Source organism: Carassius carassius, chromosome 3, assembly GCF_963082965.1.
Source record: "Carassius carassius chromosome 3, fCarCar2.1, whole genome shotgun sequence".
Lineage (NCBI taxonomy): Eukaryota > Metazoa > Chordata > Actinopteri > Cypriniformes > Cyprinidae > Carassius > Carassius carassius.
In genome coordinates this window covers 8,293,009-8,309,054 of record NC_081757.1, presented here as the reverse complement: position 1 = coordinate 8,309,054, position 16,046 = coordinate 8,293,009, and the positions used below count along the sequence as shown (strand labels likewise).

Below are 16,046 nucleotides of genomic sequence, written 5' to 3'. Positions count from 1 at the left end.
TAAAAAAGTTTTTATGTAACAACACAGTGCAACTCTTAGCATGGAATGATTTTGCAAGTCATTTAATATACAACAAACACTACAGTATGAAAACAGTTCACTTCCCACAAGTTCACATACACAGTAAATTTCCCTCTACACTCTTGAAGTGGCTTCTGAGAGCTCTTTTGCATTGAAGGGCTCGTTTTAATTTGTTATAGCTCCTAATCATTTTCAAGTATCCCCCGAACAGCAAGAACACTTGAGATTTGTGCCCTGATTGCAGCGGAGAGTGAAGGACGAACATCTTCTCGATTGCATGGCAGAGTTGTCTTTTTTTTTGTTTGGTTTGATTTGAATGCAATGCAACAAAAGTAGGCTGAATTCCCTGTAGGTCTGGCAATGCAGACGACAAAACATGGAGGGTGAACTGCAATTATCTCTGCATAAATAGGCTTTGACAGGCAGAATTGCAAAACAGGAAGATTAAAGATGTAAATGAGACTAATATATCTACAGAGAGCCTGTCTGTGGGGCAGCACTGGGGGGTGGCAGCGCTTTAATCGCTGTGTCTGTTTGTGTGGTTTTTTAGAGGCCGAATGGACTGAATGGTTTGACCGCGATGACGAGAGGGGGTCAGGTGACTGGGAGAAACTGACTGACCTCCACAAAGCTTTTCCAGAGCGTCTGTGCAGTAACCCTCTTGATATTGAGGTAAACAAACGAATACTAAGGTACTACATACACACTCTCTGAAAAAAGGCACTAAACTGTTACTAGGGTGGTACCTTTTCAAAAGCTACTAATATGCATCTTTTATGGGTAAATAAGGTGCAAAGATGTACGATTTAGCTTTTTTAACCATTAGGGTACAGCCCAAATAATAGCTTTTTACCTTTCTTCTGAGAGTGTACTTAACTAAATTATTAAATGCTTATATTTTTACACAAATTAAAATAATGATTTTCTATTTGAATATGTTTTAAAACATAATTTATTCCTGTGATCAAAGCTGTATTTTCAGCATCATTTCTCCAGTCTTCAGTGTTACATCATCATTCTAATATGCTGATTTGCTACTCAAGAAACGTTTCTTATTATTGTCATTCTTGAAACTTATTGCTTCATATTTTTGTGAAAAGGTTTCTTGAGGATTCCTTGATTTAACAGAGTTCAAAAGAACAGCATTTATTTAAAATAAAAATATTTTGTAACATTATAAAAGTCCTGTTACTTTTAATAATTTTAATGCTTCTTTGTCAAATAAAAGAATTCAATTCTTGGAAAAAAAAGAATCTTAGTGACCCAAACTTTTAAACAGTAGTGTATGTGAGAGAATTTCACTGTATTTAAAAATCTCTTCCTTTGCCTTCAGGCTGAAACTCTTGACGGCATCCCTGCCAACATGACAGGAGAAGTCTTCTCCAAGTTTGACAGAAACTATGGCTTTGTGTGCCTCAACAAAGAGCAGGTGGATGGGATTTGCCACAACTACCATGTGCGTTTCCTGTGCGGCAAACTCGGTATGTTTGAAGCAGTCTGCTTATGGCTTCCGGAGAAACTCTTTTCTATCAGTTACTCATGACACTTCAAACCTTTATAACTCTGTTCAAGAGAACACAATTGGATATTTTAGGTATAATGCACCATGCTATTTTGCATACAATGAAAGTCAATAGCAGCAGTATGCATATCTCTTTATGCATGGGGTCAAGTGGCACAGCTGCTTACCTTTGTCTTAACAAACATTTGGAAATGCATTTATAATTGTTATAATAATTATGCAGTTATAATTGTATAATTGTATAGTTATAATGCATAAAATGGCTTAGTGCTTATCTTTTTCCATGCAGCTCCCTTTGCTACATTTTTCAATGGATAAACCAAAAGCCAAAAATGTGGGTAGGATGGATGAAAATATCCCTGTACAGATCAAATCAAATTAATCCAATCGCAAAAGTTAATAAATGAATCCATGCTTGACAGTTGCTTGTACTTGAGACTTTCATCACTCATTAACTTTTGTATTTATAGATCCATCAAATTTTCTGTGCCTTTGATCCTTAATTTAGGTTTGGGCACTTATTTTATTTTGTTTTATTTTTGGGGATAATATTTTCTCTTTTTTTGGCATTTCTTTCCTTTTTGATTGATAAAGTCCCATCCTGGCCTGCCCCATCCCATCCTTTATTTTCTTAAATGTCCTGCTCTTGCTCATAAACACATCAGATCGTGAATTATATGTTCTGTGCATGACATTTGATGTTTGCTTTAAGACGTCGATGTGGAATTTGTGAAGTAATTTCAGTCAAAAGTAACTATTTGGTCAAAACGTCCTTTAGAAGTGATTTGTGATAAGTTCCACTTCAACGGCTCGTCTCTGGCCTCTCTGACAATTTCTGCTATATGTCAGCTGTTTACAAACAATTTGGGCTCTTCCACTTGTCGAATAAAGTATGCACTTTGCGGCCTATATTTAGACAAAAATGGATGAGAAAGCTTCGGAAATATACTACCAGCTCTACTTTCCAAATTGATTTTTATTCCGCTAAACATAATCAGGAGAGCATGAGTGCACCAAAACTGACACTTTATTGTCAATCAAAGTTAGACTCTCTCAAAGATTGCAGGTCCACATCCTCTAAGTGACACATTTTGCGCTCCTCCTGTCAATGATTTTAAGAGAACTCAGAGGTCACTGAAATTCCCAAAGTGTTGGAATGTTCAGCCAAATATTTCCACAAAATGGATCAGAACATCTTGATTTTTGGTTAAAATTGGTTTCTGTTAATCCAAACCACTGTCTGTCTAAAAAATTCTGCCCAGGCTAGTTGATAATATACCATTCGTGTAACATGATGCCATAGCTTGAAATTTTCACCATCTGGTTTGCCTTTGCTTTGAAAGACATTTCGAAAAATTCTAGTCACATTATGACAGATCGTGGCCATTATGTGAACTTATTTGATGTATTTTCTCATGCTTAACAAGGAATGCATGATAAAAATATGATTAATAATACTTTCAATATTCATTACTTCAGATTTAATGTGTTCAGTTCTTCTTTTAGGGGATACAAATACATAAAAGATGCCCTAGTAACTCTTAAGAAACACATATGAAAAGTATTGCTTGAATAAACTGCAAGATGCTTTGGATAAAAGCACCTGCCAAATGCATAAATGTAAGAATAACGTACCCATTAAAGTTGACATGTAAAACACGACCGTGTCATCATGTAACCTTGTATCTCTCAGTGACTTTACTTTCATTAAATGTCTCCTTCCCGATTTGATTTATGAGTAAAATTGGTTTAAGGGGATCATCTATCAATCATTTAATTACAAACGAGATCAAACGTTTCTTTCAATTTTTGACTGGTCGTGTATAAAATACAATATGAGATTAAATGCAGCTCATGCACACATGTGTTTTATGCATCTTTAATGGCTCTTAGATCAGATTAGACTAACAACGCTTATAAATCTTTTTATAGGGCATGACAGTTATTGACCATATGTGCATGCTAAATATGTGTGCGTTGTGTCTTTCAACAGTGCGTCCACAGGCCTCCATCTCTATAGATACCGTGTCGAACTGCAGTATTCTGGAGCTCGCGGACGAACCCCAGGGTTGGACATTCGGCGACAGGATTGTGGTGGCCAGCACAGATTACTCCATGCACCAGGCTGAGGAGTTCAGCATCTTGCCTTGTCCTTCCTGCACGAGGAACCAGATCAAAGTGGAAGGTCAGTTATAGCTTTGAAACTCCTCACTAAAAGTGTAAAGCAATGCAGAATTTCAGATCCATGTACTGCATCGAATGTGTGAATGTCGGCCGATATATCGCTTGACATTTGGGAGTTTTGAATTATCGCATTGGCCGATACGTTTTCTATTTGGCCAATGTGTTGGAAGTGTGACATTTATTTTGACAGTGCTGAGAACACCCGCATCTGAGTACATCGAGCTTCCAATCTCTTCATTAATTTACTGTTTCTGTTTAACAGTTCTGATAGTAAATTATTAGACAGAACTGTATATCAGAAAAGGAGAATATATAACCAGCAGTGAAATGTGAGTCATAAAAGAATAAAAAAAAAAAATAAACAATAAAAAATAAGAGAATAAAATATAAAATAAAGTGTATACTGTAGAATTACATATATAATAGAAAATAAAATGGGCATGAAAGTATACTGTTATCTTAATTATTGAGAACAACAGGAATGTGTACAAGAGGCGAATGTGCAAACAGGTTGTGACACTGTCAGTATGAGGTAGAGAATTATGAATATCTTACTGATTATTAAGTGATTATTAAGTGGAGAAGAAAAGTCAGAATTGCAAAAAGAAAAAAAATATATATATTAGAATTGTGAGATAAAATGTTTAAATTATCTTTAAATTTAAAAAAAAATAATAATAAATTCAGAATTCTGAGAAAAAGTCTTTAAAGAATGGTTCATTTTACAGATTCTTTTTAATGTATACATTTTCATGACTGAATGAATTTTAATAAATCAAATTTAAAATTATTATGTGAATATATATATATATTTATATATATGTAAATACACACACATACAGTATATATTTTGAAAATATTTTGCATGTATATACATTTATTTTTATATTCTTATATTTTATATTATATATAAATATATTTAATATATAAACATAACATATTTTTTCATAAATATATACATGCATGTGTTTGTATTTAGAATAAAAATATACAGCACACACATATATATTATGTAAACTTTTAAAAACTATTAAAAAAAACTTGTGATTAATCATTTGACAGCACTAATTTAAATTAAATGATGTGACATCATATATATCAACCTTGTATCAGCCATCAGCCATTCTGCTCTCTATTGATTTAAAAAAAAATTAACAAATAAAAATTTGGTTGACCACTACCCACTTTTGTGTATAGACACCCTGTTCAGAAATGAAGTATTGTTTACAAATTCTATGCAGTGATGAACCTTAGCTTTTTGCATATTTTAATGCACAGTTATGAATTATTTAATTATTTTAATTATTTTAATGAGTAAACTTTGAATTAGCAAGCACCACTAATAATTAAAAGTACCTACACAAAATAATTCTACACGTTGCTGATTAATATTACTCCGCACTTACATAAACACACAGAAACAGTAAAGTATGGCTGAAATAACAGCGAGCTGATTGCCGTCTTTGTCTGTGACACTTCAGTGCTGTCAACAGGATTTCATCATGTCAATTCACAAAAACTAGGTGAATGGAGGCATTAGATGAAATTTTGCATCAGAAAAAATGTAGAGTCCCAGCAGTTAGAGAAACACTTCCGCACAGGCGCAAAAGTGTTCGAATTAAAAAAAAATGCCTTGTAAAAATCCCTTCATCCTCATTCTCCCAGGGTTTGGAATGTCTTACATCAGATTCAGGAAAGCATATCACATTCAAAAGCAAAGATAACTGTTCTAGAGAACTTTGAGGCTGAAGTGTGTGTGTGTGTGTGTGTGTGTGACTTTTCATTCTGTTTAAAGCTGACCTGTGTTTATCTTCCTTTGGTTTAATTTTATTCAGGAATTTTAATCAACAATGGCTGACGTTCAGAATCTGCGGAAAGCATTTCCTCTGTTGAATTCCTTTGAATTTTTTCCTGCTTCACCTCCTGATTTTAATGCTAAAATAATTTTCTCCAAATTAGATGTAGCGCATCAGTGGACTGCAATTTCAGCAAGTCATACCACAAATTCAATTGGATTGAAGCCTGTGAAGTCTAGCTGGGCCTTTCCAGAATACTAACCTTTTGTCAAACTATTTAATAGGCTCTGTTTCAAAATCTCTTGAGCCGCCTACATAGGAAGCATTTTAATGCATCATAGACGTGTTTCATATGGGCCATTTTGTAACTTCTTTTTGGCAATTTTTTGTGGATCGTTTTTGGAAACAAATTCCAGAATGTAGTGCAATGACATTAGTAAAAAAAAAAAAAAACATTCAGTTATGTATTTCCAGCAATGTTCTGGGTTCAATACAAGTGATGCCCAATAGGCACATTGGTTACCATTTAGGGTCAGATTTACTAAACAGGACAAATTTGTGTGAGATCACAATGATATGCAGATGGGAGCGGATTATCTACTGACAATGTGCAATTCAAAGATGTACACAAGCAGAGCCATTGATAATCGGGTGTGTATAGAATACTAACAACACAGTCACAAAATGCTTTTTTGGGGGGGGGTCAAATATTGACTATCAAAAATAACTGTTGATGCTTTTTCCTCTGTAATTATTCTTTGCATGTCTTTAGTAAATCCTGACAGTAGTTTTTTTTAATGGCAAAAAATAGTTTGCGTTGGCACTGTTAGTAAATCTGACCCTTTGACTTTTCTGGTTTAAGTTGTCTTTAAAAAAAGTAAACAATTTAGCAACTTAGTTGCTGTTATAATAAAAAAAAAAAAAAAAAAAAGGAGGTACATTTTTAGGTGCGAGTCTAAACTATTTAACATTATGACACAAATGCTGTTGACTGAGCTTTTTACTAAACCTGAAATATATATATATATATATATATATATATATATATAGAGAGAGAGAGATAGATAGATAGATAGATAGATAGATAGATAGATAGATAGATAGATAGATAGATAGATTAAATTAAATTAAATTAAATTAAATTAAATTAAATTAAATTAAATTAAATTAAATTAAATTAAATTAAATTTATGCATTTAGCAGACGCTTTTATCCAAAGCGACTTACAGTACGTTCAGGTACTATCAATTTTTACCTATCATATATTTACCTATCAGATATATATTAATATATTTAGAATAAAAACATTATGGTGGGTAAGATTGAAAAGAAGAAGAAAACATTAATAATTCAATTCCTGTGATGCAACGCTGAATTTTCAGCATCAATACTCTAGTCTTCAGTGTCACATGATCCTTCAGAAATCATTCTAATATGCTGATGTGCTGCATGAGAAACATTTCTGATTGTTATCAATTGTTTTTATTGCTTCATATTTTTGTGGAAACTGCGAAACAATTTTTCATAAGGATTTAATGAATAGAAAGTTCAGAAATATATTCAGAAATAAAACAATTTGTAACATTATAAATGTCTTTAATTTCACTTTAATTCAATTTAATGCACCCTTGCTAAATAAAAGCATTACTTTCCCTCAAAAAAAACTAAAACAAAAATGTCTATGAATATGACAGTTTTAGCTTGTTTTTGAAGGCAGTAGATTTAGCTCCAGTATATGTTTTGAAGCCGAGCATAGGTCATTGTGCTGCTGAAGGATGATTTTGCCCTGAAAGCATTTCTCTGGTTGCTGACCATGATGCTGGTTGGTTCAGAATGGTGTTTCGTGGGCGGTTTGCTTTGCACTAAATATAGTACTTCACTTTCAGACCAAAATGTTTAGAGTTAGTGCCATCAGACTGCAAAAGATTGTCGGTTTTGTCAGATGTCATGTAGCAAACTTCAGGTTTGTCTTAATGTTAGCCTCTCCCAGAAGTCACTTCTTTAACTGCTCTTGACCAGAATCTCTTTTAAAGTGTTGGAACAATGGGTGAAGTTTGGATAGCTTCTCTCTTTTCATCCAATATGCTCTGCACTTCTGTCAGGGTTGTAGCCGCTGTCTTGTTCATTTCTTTAACAATTGCTCCTCTTGTTAAGTTGCTCAATTTGCTATAGGATGGTGTGATCTAAGATGTTTCTTGGCTTTGTGCCATTTTTCCCATTTTGCTAAAATGAGCATCCCAGTTCTTAAAGCAAGAGCCAAAACGATAGCAATCACATTCTCTAGTTTTTTTCTCCTATTAGCTTGCTTTATTGTACCCAAGACTGAGATATTTGCTAGCAAACCTTCTCTCTGTCAAAGCAGAGAAGCAGTGACTGCAGGATTTACTCTGCTGAGAGGAGAGATGCTTTTCTTTCTGAAGCAGAGTCTTGGTTCCTCCTAAGGTTTCTTGCTCATCAAACCTGCTGTCTAGGGAGTTTTTCCCCTGACACAGTCACCTTTGGCTCACTCACTTCTGGTAGTGAAGGACTACTTTCTGTTTTGAAACAATGGCTGAAATGCTGCTTCTCAGGTGCACTGTAAAACTGAACGATGGTGGTAGAACCTATTTTATTCGGAATCTTTATTCAGAATATCATAAGTTATATGTTTAAATGAAGTAAAACAGATTTGATGTTATGCTGCATTAAACATCTGTCTTCAACCAGATTCCTCAGAAAATCCTTTATTTTAAGTTAAGGAAAAAAACAGCCACATTTTATTGTGATAGATTAGGCCTATTATAAATATTACTTATGTATGCATACAGTGCATTGGCTAATTCATATCTACCATGGTAAAATCCACTGTTTTGATAACTGTAGTACACTATGCTTATTGTGAGGTCTGTAGAAATTTGAATTCACCCAGCAATAGTGGACAAACTTGGACAAGATGTTTTACAAATCTCTTTAAACTCACTGCTTCAGTTATTTGCAAATGGTGTATCTCTGGATAAAGAGCGGCTTATTTAAATCTGAATTCCATACACATAAAGACACTTTTCTGTTTGCTGATGCAGCTGTTGGGTTGAATTAAGGCAGGTATGGATTTCATAAGGGATTTAGAAGAAGCATATTGACACAAAGTCACTGTATTTGCAGTCTTGTGCATGCATTTGTTGCATTTTTCGACTTCTCACTGTAATGGAACTATATTCTATATTCTATACGTCTAGATCTATATATCTATAATCAGGATTTTTCTCACTCCTTTGATAAGGAGGTTGTCTTCGATCTAGTTTTTGGAACTAATGTGTATATGTGTGTGTTGTCTATTTTTATTTTTTTAATATACATTTTTAATAAGGTTTATACTTTAACTAATGAATATTTGCTGAACATTTACTCACTCTCGGGCCATCTAAGATGTAAAAGAGTTTCTTCATCAGAACAGATTTGGAGAAATGTAGCATTACTTCACTTGCTCAGCAATGGATCCTCCTCAGTGAATGGGTGCCGTCAGAATGAAAAACATGCAGATTTTGTCTTATCAAGATATTAACTGATGGACTGGATTGGTGTGTATTATTGTGATGTTTTTATCAGCTGTTTGGACTCTCATTCTGACGGCACCCATTCACTGCAGAGGATCCATTGGTGAGCAAGTGATGTAATGCAACATTTCTCCATTTGGCCTGAGGGTGAACACATTTTCATTTTTGGGTGAACTGTGCCTCTAAATATGAAAAAACGCTATGGGTTAGGAAACATTAACATAATTCAAGATAAGTTCAAGATTCAATTCTTAGTATCTACTACAATTTCCCATCTGGAAATAAGGTAGGAAAAATAAACTTCATTCAGGATATGCTCTCTAAAACAAGCCTTATGCATGTTTCTTCTCAGTTTAATTTACATTTTAATGGTTTAAATATTTTTAATGGACCACATGACAGAAAGGATTAATACTTTGTTGCTGCGTTGCATTACTACAAGCAATAGGATTTGAATTAATCATATTTCAGTTAAATAATTATGCAAAATAAGCACGTCTGCAGTCAACTTCCAAATCTCACAGATAATTGCTCTCTCTGAAGATGTTGTGGTTTGAACAGTCTCCCATTACCTGCTCATACTAAACACAAGCAAGCGTTCTGCACGCAGAAAGGACACAATGTACTTTCACATTCTTTTAACAATTTGCCCTTATTATTTGTGCAGTGACTTAGGACTGCTGACAGATCCCATCACTCCAGCGCTCAACTCTACCTCAAACAATCTGCTTTTTTTCTCCAGTGTTTTTACTGATGCATGCCAGGCAGAAAATTAAACCAGACAGAATCAAGATTCACTTAAGATGTTTTGCTCTTAAAATCATTACAGATGTCTGCATAAAGTGTATGAAGGTTCCACGTTGTCTGTAATCGTTTAATGACACTGTTAGCGACATTTGCCATTTTGATAACTTCCGCTGGGCTGCCGTGTTTCATTCAACTCGGAAAAGGGCCATTCTGGATATATTTTAACAGAGAGAAAAAGAGAAATCACCTTTAACTCTGGCGCTGTGCTGAAAATATTTGACCTAAATTGATGTTTCTATCAAAAATTACCAGCCTTTTAAAGATTCCTTGTGAATCCCTCATTATGCTAAATTATCACCAAGTCTTGAATTGTCAACATGCCTTCTTTCAATTAGCACAGGTTTTGTATTTCTTTTTGGAACAGATTAGGCGGTCCTCATTGCTCTGAGCTTATGCACCTCAGTTTCTGAGCGGAAAGGGCATTATCTGTGGATAGTTTTGGCAATGTTCACTGAGATGCATTAGCTCAAATCAATGAGGACTATACTCAATCAGTTCCAAAAAGAAATAAAAACCTGTGCTTATTGAAAGAAAACAGTGTGACCAAAAGCTTGAATAAAGACCTGACCATGATAAAAATAAAAATAAAAAACCTGCAGGGATGGAAACAAATGTTAACTGCATTGTTGATCCTTTGCAATTTGTCTGCGAAAGGCCATTTAACAAAAAAGTGCCATCTTCAAAATATGAAAAGTTCAGTGTTCTAATTGGCATTTTAACTGAAATCACCATGGTTACTAAAAAGATTCTAATTTAGAATCTTCCTGTAATGCAACCCAAGGAATGAAGTTGTTGATATCCAAACATCTCTAAAGCAAATGCTATATTCCAATTTATTAACTGTTGAGCAATGGAACGTTTTCTTTTTTTGTTGTTGAAATATGAGACCGGAATATTCCACATAATTTTTCACAGACTTTGAATGAAACGCAGCATTTGTAGCAATTAGAACACCTCCCAATAGCTTCAACATTTTTCCAAAACATTCCAAAGCGTACTTTTCAAAACTTATCAGCAAGTCAGCAAAGTTTTCCTGATGGAAACATGAACAGTCTGCGCTCAGGTTCTTTTTTTGCTGTTTAGAGAGCCTAGGAAGGGTGTGATTCTTCATAACACCTATTTCTGCAGAAAAAAAAAGTTTTATACCCCAAATAGCCTACTATATTAAGCAAAATATATATAAGAAGCCTATATTATATGGTAAAGCATGCTGTTGAGGAATTAGCCAGCTTGGTTACTTTGCATGTCATTGCCATATTTTAATAAGCAGTTTTGCTTTAATATTTTACTTTCTCATTGAGGATTTTCCAAAGAGACTTTTCCTCTTTCCATACATTATGTTGTGGGACATCAGCATAATTGCTCCTGTTAAGTAATAGCAAGGTGGTTCCTCTTTTCAGACACTGTCTCTTTATTTCTAATGTCAGCTCTGTCCCGTTTTCTTTCTGTTGAACAAGACTGTGTGTGGCTTTTTAAATGTATGTTTTTTTATGTTCTGAATAATTAATCCACCTTTCCATTTCAATCAAGCACAGAATGCCTGGGAACAAAGGCCAGTGCTTTATGTCTTTCTTTGCAGATCTTTTGCATATCAAAGCAACTAAATACTTAAAAGAGGACACATAATTGAAGATCAAGCAATCTCTTTTTTTTTTTTAATTGTGTGATAGTAAAAGATAGCTCATCTATTTTTAAATGCCAAGAGTTGTCAAAGTCATCAAAGAATTACAGCACAAAATTAAATTAAATCGAACTTAATCACTGAAGCTAAAACTTCATCCACTTACATTTGACAAAAAAATTCCATTGTTCCAATTTTCACAGGAATAATTATTTTACCTGTCAAAGGTCAAAGGCCATTTATAAATTTTAACTATGACAGATCTCTATCCGAGTAGTCACCGACTTCTTTAGGTTTTATTTATTCCTTATAATATTTTTATTATATATATATATATTTGCATTTTATATAAGCCCATTTATAAATTATAGGTATGACAGATTCCAATGCAATTTATTCAAACAAACAAAGAAATACATTATTATTATTATTATTATTATTATTATTAATCTAAAGTGACTTACAGTATAGTGTGTTCAGGCTGTGCATTTTATCAGTACATGCATTCCTTGGTAATCAAACCTGCATCCTTTACATTTCTAATACCATTTAAGCTACAGGAATAATTAATATGTATCTATATATTAGAAAAGCATAAAAAATTTAATTCTGCAGAAAATTAGTGATTCTTGCCATTTATAGCATTCAATATTATGCTTTTTATGTTTCTTTATTGTTTATGCATATTAAATTAAAATCTGTTTAGTTGTTTGTAATATGAAAAGTGCAAAAAAAAATCTGACATTAACAAATGTGTGTGATTAGAAATCTTATTTTTGCATATTAAAAATTCTAAATAAGTTAAATAAAAATATTCTCGTCTTTATCTTTTATAGCTACGACCGCTTCATCTTTCAGTATCAAACGATGTGCAAATCCAGCATCAAACTGGGCTTTGTTTATAAACAACACACTTGCAAAAGAAAAATAAACCGCATCCACTGATCATGTAACGCTGGGTTCTTTTGGGAAGCTGAACAAAGTTATTTTTATTTTAAATGCTAATATCCATGTAATCAATGTTTCTACTTTATTTCATTATGTTGACAGCCACCAAAAATGCCTTTTGTTTTGAACAGAAAAGCACCACTCACACACTCTTCCAGAAAAGTCTAGTAATTGTTTGTCGTCATATTGTGTGACAGTTTTCTGCCTGTACTGCCAGTTTGCTGATCTCAGTTGTTGTACAACAATGTCACTTGGTGTCACTAATGAATGATTGAATCTGAAAAACTGTCCGTCATATGAACATGCCACCTAATGGGAGCAGGTTTTTCTGAGATGCATGCTTGTGTATGCAGGAAAACGTCCCAAGGTTACGTATGTAACCCTAGTTCCTTGAAGGAACGAGACGCTGCGTCGAAACGCTTTTGGGGAACGTCCCTGACGAGACCGACTCTGAATATCGTGTGCAATCAGTCCATCGGAAAGGCGTGACGTCACGGGCGGGGTGACGTAGCGACCAGGAAGCTATAAAAGCACGTGCCGTGCAGCTGGCTTCAGCTTCGAGTAGGGAAGCAAGCGCCGGCAGGGGTGCCGGGAGTATGGCTCTGCGACGCAGCGTCTCGTTCCTTCAAGGAACTAGGGTTACATACGTAACCTTGGGACGTTCCTTTTCAGGAACTCGAGCTGCGTCGAAACGCTTTTGGGGAACGATGTGCCAACGCTGCCAGACTTCCAAATCCCTGCCTAGTGTGTAGTCAAAAGAGCACAGCTAAGACGAGAGGACAGAAGAGCCCGGCGTGGCTCGCATGTCAAGATCGTAAAATCGGACAAATGTGGAGGGCGTGGACCACCCCGCAGCGTTGCAGATGTCCAAGAGGGACACACCTGCTGAGAAGGCCTTGGAGGCCGCCATACTCCGAGTAGAGTGAGCCTTGGCCCCCAAAGGGGGGGGAAGACCAGAGGACTCATAGGAGAGGTTGATAGCCTCGACTATCCAACGACTAAGGGTCTGCTTGGTGGCAGGAGAACCCTTGTTAGAAGGACCGTAGCAAACAAGCAATTGGTCTGATTTTCTCCACAGGGCAGCTCTGTGGACGTATGCGTCCAGTGCTCGCACTGGACACATACAGTTTAGCTTCTCTTGGTCGTGCTCCCGAAAGGGAGGAGGACAGAAGGCCTGCAGTACGATAGGCTGTGGTGTAACAGAGGGAACCTTCGGAACGTAACCCGCTCGAGGGTATAAAAATGCTTTGGCCATACCAGGGGCAAAGTCTAAGTAGGTAGGGGCCACCGAAAGGGCCTGAAGATCTCCAACTCTCTTTAGTGAGGTGATTGCCAGTAATAGGGCAGTTTTAAGTGTCAGATGTCTATCTGAGATATCTTGTATAGGCTCGAATGGAGCTTTACAAAGAGCCTCTAGAACCACAACCAAATCCCAGGGGGGAACACGGGATCGTACTGGAGGTCTCAGCCTCAGCGCACCGCGGAGGAAACGTGTAACTAGGGGGTGTCTACCCACTGACTGACCATTGAAAGGGACGTGGAAAGCAGCTATGGCCGCCACGTAAACCTTTAAGGTGGAGTGGGATAACCCCGCAGAGAGCCTGGCTTGTAAAAACTCCAGAACTGTACCAACTGGGCAGTCTGCTGGGTCAAGCTGGCGGTCTCTGCACCATGAAGTGAAGAGCTTCCACTTCAGGGCGTACAGTTTCCTCGTAGAGGGAGCTCTGGATTGGAGTAGGGTCTCAACAACCTCGGTTGAGAGACCGGCTGCTAACAGCTGTGCCCCCTCAGGGGCCACACCCACAGCCTCCACAACTCCGGGCGAGGGTGAATTATCGTGCCCTGCGCCTGTGAGAGTAGGTCTGTCCTGATCGGTATCTCCCACGGAGAGCCGTCGAGGAGCGAGACTAGATCTGAGAACCATACTCGGCCCGGCCAGAACGGGGCTACTAGTAGTAGACGGGCCCCGTCCCGGCGTACTCTCGCCAGAACTCGCGGGAGCAGAGCGATAGGGGGAAAAGCGCACAGACGAAGCCTCGGCCAGGTCTGTACCATAGCGTCCAGTCCCAGAGGAGCTGGATGAACTAGAGAGAACCAGAGGGGACATTGCGATGTCTCCTGAGTCGCAAAGAGGTCCACCTGAGCTGTACCAAATACTCTCCATATCTGCTTCACCACCTCGGGGTGAAGCATCCATTCCCCGGGCCTCGGCCCCTGTCTCGACAGTATGTCTGCTCCCACATTCAATCTCCCAGGAATATACGCTGCTCTGATCGAGAGGAGCTTGCCCTGGGACCACAGAAGGATCTGGTGTGCCAGCTTGTACAAGGGGCGCGAACACAGACCCCCCTGGTGATTGATATAAGAGACCACTGATGTGTTGTCGGTGCGCACCAACACATGGTGACCTCTCAGGTCCGGGAGGAAATATTTCAATGCTCGATAGACCGCTAGTATCTCTAGGCAATTGATGTGCCATGTTAGATGGCGACCACTCCACAGACCGCGGGCAGGGTGGCCACTCATGACCGCACCCCAACCGGTGAGGGACGCATCTGTCGCTAGCGTTACACGGCGACAAGGAACTCCCAGCACCGGGCCCTGATTCAAGAACCAAGGTTTCCTCCACATGTCTAAGGCACGAAGGCACCGCCGCGTGACCTTGATAACTCGACGTGGACTTCCCCTCGGGGAAAAACCCTTGGACTTGAGCCACCACTGTAGGGGTCTCATGTACAGCAGGCCAAAAGGTATCACGTTGGACGCAGCTGCCATCAGCCCTAACAATCTCTGGAATTGTTTGACAGTGAGTGACTGGCCTTCTTTGACTCTCTCGACTGATGTGAGGATCGACTCGATCCGAGCAGGAGACAAGCGTGCCTGCATCGTGGCCGAATTCCACACTACGCCTAGATAGGTGGTTCTCTGAACTGGAGAAAGTACACTCTTCTTGGCGTTTAGTCTCAAACCCAGCTCCCCCATGTGTGCGAGAACGACATCTCGATGTCGAGCCGCCATCTGCTCTGATTGAGCTAGGATCAACCAATCGTCGATATAATTTAAAATGCGGATGCCCTGCATACGGAGGGATACCAGAGCCGCATCCATACATTTCGTGAACGTGCGGGGTGAGAGTGCGAGGCCAAAGGGAAGTACTCGATATTGATAAGCTTTGCCCCCGAAAGCGAACCTCAGAAACTTCCTGTGTTGTGGAAGGATGGATATGTGGAAGTATGCATCTTTGAGATCTATTGTGACAAACCAGTCCTCGGATCTGATTTGAGCTACAACCTGGTTGACAGTGAGCATCTTGAACTTCAGTGACATAACTGAGCGGTTCAGGAGACGCAAGTCCAGGATCGGACGCAACCCCCCATCCTTCTTTGGAACTATGAAATACCGGCTGTAAAATCCGGATTCCCTGTCTAGAGGAGGGACCACCTCGATGGCCTCCTTCCTTAATAGGGTATTCACTTCTTGTTCCATAACCAGAGCCTGCTGGGGGCCGACCACAGTCGGTGTAACCCCGTTGAACTTCGGTGGTGGATGACCGAACTGAATGCAATAGCCTCTTTCTATTGTACGCAGGACCCATTGAGATACATTTGGCAGTA

The 16,046-nt window shown here is 37.9% G+C and overlaps 1 protein-coding gene across 3 annotated transcripts in view; it reads left to right on the top strand.

The window, feature by feature from the left end:
* Positions 1-16,046, top strand: part of cemip (cell migration inducing hyaluronidase 1) — a 128,077-nt gene that overhangs the window by 69,194 nt on the left and 42,837 nt on the right. For all 3 annotated transcript variants that reach the window (XM_059527301.1, XM_059527311.1, XM_059527319.1), the window contains 3 exons: positions 572-693; positions 1,355-1,502; positions 3,537-3,728. In XM_059527301.1, coding sequence (XP_059383284.1) covers positions 572-693; positions 1,355-1,502; positions 3,537-3,728 — 462 coding nt within the window. The remainder of the gene's footprint in view (positions 1-571; positions 694-1,354; positions 1,503-3,536; positions 3,729-16,046) is intronic.